Source organism: Mesitornis unicolor, unplaced genomic scaffold, assembly GCF_000695765.1.
Source record: "Mesitornis unicolor isolate BGI_N332 unplaced genomic scaffold, ASM69576v1 scaffold16684, whole genome shotgun sequence".
Classification (NCBI taxonomy): Eukaryota; Metazoa; Chordata; class Aves; order Mesitornithiformes; family Mesitornithidae; genus Mesitornis; species Mesitornis unicolor.
The window spans coordinates 5,866-15,815 of NW_010182219.1; the positions used below are offsets into that span (position 1 = coordinate 5,866).

The following is a 9,950-nucleotide window of genomic DNA, read 5'->3' on the forward strand; positions in this document are numbered from 1 at the left end:
AGGTACCGGCGGCCTGTGACCGGCTGTGGGGGATCCCGGGTTCGATATCGGGGGGGAGGATGGGGAGGAGGACAGGTCTGTCCCCAGGGGAGGGAGGGAAGGGGAGGGACAGGCCTGGTTTTGGGGACAGGAGGGTAAGGCCCAGCTCGGCTACTGAGGAGTCTGGGAGCAGGGGGGGCAGGCCCTGGGACTGGATTGGGGAGGGGGGCGTGTCTCGTGAGGGGACACAGGCCTGCGTCGCCTACTTGGGCCAGGAGCCGAGACCTTCCCCCCACCTCTCCTCAGGCATCCAGGGACCATCTCAACCGCACAGGGTCCATTGCAGCCCCCTGCCCTGTCACTGCCCTTCTTCCTCCTTGTTCCTCTGGTCGCTGTTTGGGGGCATTGGTAATTATCCCCCATACGCACACGATGGAGCTCCTGTCTGCCAGGGACAGCAAAACTCTTTGCCTTATGTTGCCTTGGTGATGGAGGAGCTGTGTTCCCCTATGTCCTTGTGGAGCTGAAACAGCCACAAGGGTCATGTGGCTGTTGTAAGCTGGAGGTGGTGGGGTGCTGCGAGGGATGAATATGGAAGCAAGGGAAGAAGGGTCTCCCACTCCAACTTGTTTGATCCTGAAGCAAAGTGATGGGGTGCATGAGAAGGTTTCTCCAGTCATCGTCTTCCTCCTTCATCCCTTTCCTCTGTATTGCAGTGATATTCTGGGTAGTGACAGTGGCTGGAGCTTGTGGAGTCATTGGGGGGGGGTTATTGGTATGTCCAGAGGGTCTCAGGTGTTGCTTTAATGGCTGTATTCTAGGGAGTATTGGTGAAAACTTGCAGAGCATCTGCCATACTGTTTGCATTTTGACTGTGGTGGCTCATTGCAGGTGCTGTGCTTGAAGAAGGGAGTGTTACTAAAGCAGGTGTTTATGCTCAGCAGGTGAGTGGTCTGAAATCAAACCCAGTAAGTAAAACACAGTACAAGGCACTAAGAACACTTGCTCATTTGTACTGACAGCATCAGGTTTTGCTGGGATAGAATCACAGAATTTGTTTTCTATTCAGGAAAGCTGTGTTTCTGAGGACACTACAGCACTTGATTTAGTGGAAGATAAAGTTGATAAGACACTTTGGTTTAGTTTTCAGCCAGCACTGATGTGTGGGTTGTTATTGTGATCAAGGTCTTGGGCAGCTTTGAGTTAACCAGGTGCAGAACGGGGGAGCTAAGCCAGAAGTTTTCAGGGCAGCTGACCCAGGCCGGCCAGCAGAGTTACCTTAAATGTCATGCTCCCTCTAAATTGAGGAGTTCACTGAGGACACTCTCTCTTTCCTCAGTGGCCCTCATTATTGGAGGGTCTTGCCCACCATTTCACTCTTGAGGCTTCCTACTCCCCTGCTTTTGCTGGAGCTGTTGTGCTCGCAGCATTTATTTATCTTTTCTGATATTCAGTGTTGGGAGTGCACATCCAGTGACTGCTGTATGAGCTGAGTATAACTTAATGTGTTTTATTATTGTTCTTATTATAACCATTTACTATTATAATGTGATTTTAGTTTATTTCAATTGTTAAACTGTTTCTATCTTAACTCATGAGCGCTCCAACCTTTCTCCTCTGGTTCGCTCCCCGACCCCACCCAAGAGGAGAAAAGCGAGTGAGCAGCTGCATGGTGTTTAGCTGCTGGGTTAAACCATGACAGTCAGAAAACATACGTAGCGGAAAAAGTACTTTTTGCCAAGGAAAATCTTTTTGTCTGTGAAGGGAAGACTTTCAGCTGGTGTTTGGGAGCTGAAAGGGTTGCAGGATGTGAAGGAGAGTGAGTCTCTGATAACCGGATCTGTCTGTGTCTGAGGGACTTGGGGTGTGAGCCTTTGTTCACAGAGATTGGCCAGATAAGTTGTGTTTCCACAGGTGGGTGAATCGGACCTTTTAACCATTTTCTTGTTTTCTACAGAGCAGCAACACCCAGAGAAAGCCATCTGTGTGCTGCAGGTAAGGCCTCTCATTAATCCAATGCGAGGCAACAACTTCATTTACCCAAAATAAATATTACACACTTGAGCGTTTGTCTCCTTTTGATTTTTACTTTTTTTTCCTTTAGCCAATTTTGGACTGGTTAAATAACCTGAGCAGATGCTCTTCCACAACATTTTCCCTGTTCTTGGCTAAGCAGGTGCTCCCAGTCATGGTGTTACGCTGTGGAGTGACACCAGCCAGATGCCATTTGCTGTATTAATGTCCAGGAACTGACTTACCGCCCTGTGAGGTCCCATGTTAACATTTATTGAGCTGACTGAGTCCGCTGTCACAATTTAAAATAGAATTTGATTTTCATGTGCAGGCAAAGTGTGACTGAGTGGCTTAGATCTTCGGTGTTCAGTTTCTCTTTGCTGTTCTGAGCTTCATTTATTAAAATGAGGCTTATTGAGGGTTTCAGTTTACCCTGGAGAAGGAGGTATAAATAAAAGCTCATGCCGTGTTGATTTGACTTCCTAGCACATGAATATTTGAACAGGGCTGGATTTAAAATTAAGTGAGGCTCAGATCCATTGTAGTAACATCACTGCTGTTGCATAAGAGGAGACAGATGGAACATTTCAGCAGCATCCTCGCCATCGACTGGTGTTGACAAATCTCTCTTTCTTTCTTTGCCTGAGAATTCACCTGGGAAATGAGGCACCTTTAATCTCTCTGATTTGTTGCTCACTGTAACCAACTGTGAATCATAGCAGGCTTGCTGGAATGCACAGGCTGCCTGTGTGGGACAGAGTTCGGCTGAAGCCTTGGACTGCCTTTGCCTTCCGTCAGTGAACTTAGGATAAATTCTTGCCCCTAGTGTGGATTTTGGGCTCTCAAAGCACCCATATGTGTTTGTTAAAAGAAGGACTGTCTGCTATTCAGCTGGAAACATGTTTGCTCTGCTTTAATTTAAGGTGATGCACTCGTGAGTTGCCACAGACACTACAGAGCCCGTCCTACGCATGGTATCGGGAGGTTTAAATACCTGCTCCCAAAAGAGGTAGGCATAAGAACTCCCCATTGTGCTTGGTTTCAGCTGAGCCATCTTTTTTATAGGCTGATTAAATGTTGGTATTACTACTTCCACAGCTGATGAATCATATCAAAAAGGAATAATGTAATGGTTTAGTACTTCTTGTGGCACAGTGTTATGTCACATGAAGTACGTGCTCAGAGGACTGCAGAAATACTTTCTTTTGACAGTACATTCTTGTTTAAATTAATGAATAATTTTAGGAGGGAGAAATCTCTTCCTGATGCTGAATTTAGCATCATAGCTTCAAATTATTGCAGAATATTATGAGCAGGTCTTATTTGCAATTTAAACTTTCTGCATTCCCTGAAATTTGGAAAGATGACAATTTCTGTGGAAGGAGGAAACAATAACTCATCTAGACAGGTGCCTCGAAGGCAGGAACTGAAATAAAAAGCAGTTTGTTTTCTACTCCTTGGTGTCTTCTGGAAGAAATTAATCATGGTGCACACGTATTTTCTGTGTGACTTCTGTGGTGCTGCCATCCAAGAACTGAACTGCTCAACTTGAGAACATCTGTTAAGATAATGTCATCCCAGTTTTGTCGTTGGGGAAAGTGAGCACAGATGGGCTGTGATATGTTCGACATAGTTCAGCAAACCTTTTGCCACGGGAGAGTACCCTAGCATGGGCTCCTGCATGGGCAAGAGTTAATGTTTTTTATTACCAGCTTTGTTTAAAACATATGCTTTCTACTTTGTTTTAATTTATTTTTAAATACAGGTTCCAAAGAGGAAAAAGGATAAAGTCCAGATGAAAGAGATAAATGTTGGAACCGAACATGAGTATGGAGATATCAACATCCAGATGACTTCCTATGATATGTGTCTCGTGGAGCACTTTGCGCAGTACGTGCACAGACTCTGCAACCGACTCTCCATCCGGGTGAATGAAAGGTAGGAGGAACGCGGCTCCGTGTTTGCCTTCCCTCGCAGTTGCATTGTGTTCAGCCACGTGAGGCTTGGAGGTGATGCTGCCTTGCAGACAAGGGCACAGTCAGATCTCTCTGATAGATTCCCACATGTAAATCGAAATCTTGTGTCATCTGCTTAGTGTTCTCTTTTTGTGTGTCTGTACAATTCTGGATGCTGTATTTATATGAAGAAGGCTGAAATGGAGGTGTTCAGGCACCAACTGAACAGATCTCAAAGAAAAAAAATAGCTGTTACTTTTCATTCCTTTGAGAAAAAAGCTTAAGCCTGTGGGTGCTGAGCCCAGGAATGTAGGTTTGTTCTGCTGACTTTTGCTGCTTTTTTTTCTTTATCCAGGCTTTCCTCTGTGCGTATAAGGCAGAGTAAGCAAGTGGTACTGAATATACAAATTAGAATGAGCTTGGGAAACCCCTGAAGATTATGGGAGAGCTACCCACTACTTTAGTAGTAGAGAATGCTTCAGTTACACACTAGATCTCTGAAGCAGGTGTACCCCTGACAGCAGCTTTGCTGATTTGAGTGAGTCTGAAGAATGTGATAATGCTCCCTGATGCTTGCAATGCATCCAAGGAACTGTAGTCACTGTGAGGAGCACCATGTTGCTGTAAGAATGTAAAAATACTTAAAGGATATTAGCTGAAATGGGTATTTTTAACTGTACCTCTGAGTGTAAATGCTGGTTCCCGCTCATGTGATGAAACCTATCAAAAATAATTTTCTTTGTGTTCATCCACTTTGTTGAGCTGTCAGCTGTGGATCTGCAATCCTGTGCCCACAGAGCAGTCGTTTGTAGTCTCTCTATGATGTCTTTTGCACCAAACAGCACTAAAAATCATGACACGTTAGTGACTGATAGGTGTTTGTTCTGAGAAGGATACACAGTGACACTAAGAAATTATACTGGTGTCAGCAGTGATGAACTGGAAAGCATGTGCAGAGAAATCCCACAGCCTGAGACGTTGTTGGCACTGTCAGTGTAAAACGTTCGTACCTTGTGTCATACTTGGGCCCTCTGAGGTTGCACTTGGTGTCCAGAGTTCAGTATGTACAGAGAGAAATTATTTTCCCTTTAAGAGCAAAATTTGTAGGGTAAAACGTGGATGTAGCCTATTGATATTGTTCCTGCGCAAATGGAGATGGAGAGGCTGAGGTCTCTGGAGTAACGCTAACCGGAGAGCAGAACCTGATCCAGCGCCTGATCGTATTCCTGTTAAATTCACAGAGGGGAGAAGAATGTCGTTTGAGTGCTGTGTTGCAGCAGTGGTTTTGAGCTCTGTTCCCAATGAGAATAGCTAGACTATTACAAAATAAGGCAGAACTGTTCCTTTAAAGCTCTCTTTCAAATATAAAGAAGTAAGAAGTTCTCTTCTCAGGCTGGTGTTTGTAGCTGAAACAGGTTTTTGCTGGCAGTAGTACTGCAAGCTTCTCCCTTATCTCTTTCCAGTAAAACACCTGGCTTCTGCCAGTGCTTGATTTGCAAGATACATTGTTTGCATAATTAATTTCTCATGAAAAGTTAATCTCCTTCCACATTCTGTGCTGCTGGAGGTTGGTTCTTTTCTGTAAAGCAGCGCAAATCTGTCCTCCCTGTCCTAAGCACTGACCTGTGCTCTCTGCAGCTACGCGATGCCCACCAAGACCAACGAAGTGCTGTTCTTGGAAGAGAGAGGTTCAAAAATGCAGCTGGATGCTGTCCTTACTACCCATCAGAGGGTTGTCCAGGTATGAGCTGGTGTTCGCTGGTAGTGCTGCTACTCTTGTGCTGCAACTCCTACCACAGGCTCTCAAAAACCCCTTAACAATTGGAGTTAAGTCCCTCGAACAAATGAAAGGTGTAATTTGTGCGTAAATTGAAATGCAAAGAAGTCTAATTAGATTTCCCACTAAAGGTTACTCACAAGATAGAACCAGAGGAGGGGCTCCTGGATTCTGTATTTCAACTGGATGATTTATTATCTATTTTATGCACAATACTTGATACTAGGGGTAGAAAAGTCATGTTTAAGGCTGAATGATTGGACAAACTCAGTGAAATTTAAAAATACTATTAGTATCAGGGCCAGCTTCAAAAGTGTACAACTGATAGAGGTAAACAGCTATTTCTCCTACATGACTTTTTCCTGTTTCATAGTGTGTTCATGCTAAATCTCTGCTGAATTACATTTTAAACCTAGGGGTAGACTTTTTCCACAGGATAGACACGATGTGTGGTTAACTCTGGGGCCTGCAGGTTTGTGGTGGCACTTTTGTATTAAAGTCTCATCTAAATTAAGATCTTCATGCATGGTTGAGGCTCTTTACATGCAGGAGAGCACAGTGTTAATGGAGAAGAGCTGAAATAAGATCTTTGAGCTGTGCTGTATGCGAGAGGTGTGCGCACGAAGCAAAGCGCGCTTCTCTAATGAAGTGGTTGGTTGCCACAGGCTCATACTGAAATGGACTCTCATTCTGTGCCGTTAGTAGAATGAGTCCATTTTATCTGTGGTGTTCTGCTCCTGCAGCACTTTTATTTCTTCTTTCAGATCAGTGGTTTGAGTTCAACATTTGCTCCGATACTCCTGGAAATTATTCAGAGTAGTCAGCCTGAAGGGGTCCATCTCCTAATGAAAGAGGTACGTTTAATTTTACCAATGCCTTTGCATTTAGGAAGCAGATATGATGCATGACATGAATTCGCTTTGAAAATAGACCTGGTCCTGAGACTACTGCCTGCTCTAGACTTAGGGATACCCAGGATCTCCCAGAACCAGGCCCTCACTTGATCTATCAAAAACTATTACCTCTAATTCTTAATGAGTGTTGCATTTTGCATTTAGTCTCCTAGAATTAGTGCCACAGAAGATACCTTCCCAGCCAATCCTATAGATCTGGGGGGGATCACAGGTTGCAAGTTGCTGTCCTTTGCTGCCACAGATTCCCTGCGACTCGGAAGAGAACGCTTTCCTTCAGCGGTGCTTCACTGCCTCTTACCTGGGAATAGCCAGGAACTTCATGGAGCACTTGGTAGCAAAGCTGAGACTGGAACCCTAAATGCTGTGCCCTGTTTTGATGGAATTTGCTCTGGGAGGGGTTCAGTTTGTTTCCTGCAGAAAGGCCCAATGTCTTTCTCAGCACTGAGGATTTCAGGGCAGAACTTCACTCACTGGTGGACCAGGCATGAGGAGATATTTAAACTTCTATCACTTTACGTTCAAATAAAACAGTCTCAGGAGGGGCTCTTTATTCAGGGACTCAAAGGCTTTTGTAGCTGGAAGGGGAAGGCAGCACACTAAATTCAAACATGAAAACACAGTTGGCTTCTTAAGTGGCCTTTGAAGAATGTTTAACTGTCTCCAGCTCTGCAAAATGAGGAGGAATATGGGAGAAGGTCTCTGGAGTCCAGTAATCTTCTCTGCTTTGGTCACAGTCCCATCTCTGCCTTAGGGCTGCCGTTTCTTTTTTATTATTATTATTTTAATTTTGGCTGATGGCTTTATCTCTGGAGGGAGAACTGTGACATTGCGCCATGTGCAAAGTCTCTGCAGTCCGATGCAGAAAGCCCAGGGGAGAGACCCAAGCTGGCTTCATACGACTGGCAGCACACAAGAGAGAGTAAAGCTTTGAGAGGCATCTTGTGAAGTTCTGCAGGAGGCAGCTGGTCTCCTTAAGAAAGCAGATGTGATGGAGAATAGGCAGTGACAGAGTTGGGGGCATCCAGTTGACTTCCTGAGCACAAAGCCACTGCTCACTCTTCCAAAAGCAGTTAGGTGACAAGGAGCCTGTAAGGCCAAATTTTAGAGCCCGTATGGTGACCAAGCACATCCATGGCTGCCACACTCACTGTCAGAGGCTTTTTGCCCTTACCTGCAGCAGCTGCTCCTGTTGGAGGCTGGATGTAGGAGAGGAGGATGGGGCTCTGCCACCAGCTTCTTGGTTCAGCTGTCTGTGAGATCCTAGCCCACAGCGACTTTCCACCCACTCCCTGGGTACCTTGATGATTCTCCTTGAGAGGGGGTGTGTCTTCCTCTTGATTTCAAAATGTACTAGAGGTGATCCTGATTTCTGTGGTTATTTTTTTCCCCTCCACAGCACACGGAAGTTGACTTCAAGAGCCGACTAAAGTCTCGACCAGAACTTGAAGAGCTGCTAGCACAGATGAGTTGAGAGAAGGGAGAACGCTCCATCCATTTCCGAGCCATCTCTGGGAAAGTGAGGCAGCTTCCCCATGGCTGCTTGAGCCTCCAGAAGGCGACTTCATGAGCACTGTATTGATAATTTGGTGAACTGGAAGAAAATTCCACTGTTGTCAAGCAGCTTGACTTAATAAAGGCAAAAACCTGTGTTTACATCTGACTGTAGTCTTGAAGAAAGGAGGACCACAGTGAAATGTGGTTTTACCTTTTTCAGTTCCTCTTTCTTTTTTTTTTTCCTGCCTGTTTACCTTCTGATATGTGAGAATCTCTGCAAGGTAACGGTGCTGGACTGCAACTCTCCCGGCTGTTGCTGGTTCGGAGGTGACTGTCCCGCTCCTTTCTTCAGCTGAAGGCTGGAGCAATGTGTTATTTTCATAGAGCTGCTTAAATCGGAGCTTTGCCAACACAGGGCCCAAACCTGGGCCCTTCAGGCACTGCTTGTGGTCCTGTGCTGGGTGTGATTTTTGGCCAGCAGTGCCAAAACCCAGCCCCTTGGCAACCCCTGCACCCACCTCCCTGGGCCACAGCCTGGAAATTTTCTGGCAAAAGCCACGTGTGCCTTTTATTTTCTTTCTCCAAGCTTGTTTGCTAGGAGGTGGCATCAGAGGAGCATCCCTCACTATGAATACCCTTCCCCCCCATCCCTTATACTTCTGGGGCTTCCCAGAAGAAAAATCCCCCCAAAATCCTGTCCCATGAGGTTATTACTGCTGGGAAAAGCTCTGGGATGGCACAGGGAAGGACACGGAGTGGAAATCCACGGTACGGCTTTCGCACCCAGCCTTGGGGCTGTGAATGCTCCCAAGTTTGGGACATTTTGGGCTGGAAATTCCCTTCTCACCCCACAGCTGCCCCCTCCCAAGCTCCTGGTTATTGCTGGCGGTGCAGACAGAGATGGACACTTCAGCCAGGACACTGAGTGCTGCCACATTTAATTTCCCAACAATGTAGCATGGATTTACTTGCTTGAATAAAAAATAACCCAAGTGGCGCAGCTGCCCCATTCCTGGTGTGCCAGGAGCAGGGGTCCCCAGTTGATTTCAGTCCCCAGCGGGCGAGGATTGGGCTTGGTGTGAGCTGGACGCCTGGTGCGGCTCCTTGGCGCGTTGCTGCCGGGCCATGCACTCGCCAAAAGCCCGCCAACAATGTAGCATGGATTTACTTGCTTGAATAAAAAATAACCCAAGTGGCGCAGCTGCCCCATTCCTGGTGTGCCAGGAGCAGGGGTCCCCAGTTGATTTCAGTCCCCAGCGGGCGAGGATTGGGCTTGGTGTGAGCTGGACGCCTGGTGCGGCTCCTTGGCGCGTTGCTGCCGGGCCATGCACTCGCCAAAAGCCCGGACCTGGCTGCGCCGTCATGCACTCCTGCAGCTCCCGGTGCTGAGCCATGCAGCCCGTGCGTGCGATCATGGCATCCAGCGGGTCTTCGGCCTCCTCATCCTCATCTTTCTCTGGCGACAGATGGCTCCTGGCATGCCCACGCCTTGCCATCACTGAGCTGGACCAGAGTGGAGCGGCTTTCCTGTCGAGAGCTCTGCTTGGGTCACTGCCCCCTTTTTTGGTGGCACCCCCCTCTGCAACCCCTTCCGCACCCTTATGAGTGCCCCCATACGCTCCATGCACCCTCAGGAGGAGCTCAGCACCCTCCCTGCAGCTCCCACACCTCCATGGGTGCCCAGCACCCCGTGTACCTTATACCCACCCATGGGTGCCCAGCACCCACCCCACGCACCTTTTGCCTACCCACGGGTTCCCAGCACGCTCCCATGCACTTTAACCCCACCCATGGGTGCCCAGCACCCTCCCCATCCCA

The 9,950-nt window shown here is 47.1% G+C and overlaps 2 protein-coding genes across 2 annotated transcripts; one reads left to right on the forward strand and one right to left on the reverse strand.

Moving 5' to 3' along the window:
* Positions 1-823: 823 nt before the first annotated feature.
* MRPL48 (mitochondrial ribosomal protein L48) lies at positions 824-8,109 on the forward strand (the record flags this gene model as incomplete). The annotated part of the gene is made up of 7 exons (XM_010183700.1): positions 824-923; positions 1,937-1,974; positions 2,916-3,001; positions 3,758-3,930; positions 5,586-5,688; positions 6,489-6,578; positions 8,035-8,109. Coding segments are annotated over 7 exons (665 nt in total), but the record flags the coding sequence as incomplete, so codon positions are not given.
* A 1,269-nt stretch (positions 8,110-9,378) lies between these two features.
* LOC104540014 (cytochrome c oxidase assembly factor 4 homolog, mitochondrial) lies at positions 9,379-9,628 on the reverse strand. The gene is given in 2 exon segments (XM_010183701.1): positions 9,379-9,487; positions 9,489-9,628. Coding segments are annotated over 2 exon segments (249 nt in total).
* Between the last annotated feature and the right edge of the window lie 322 nt (positions 9,629-9,950).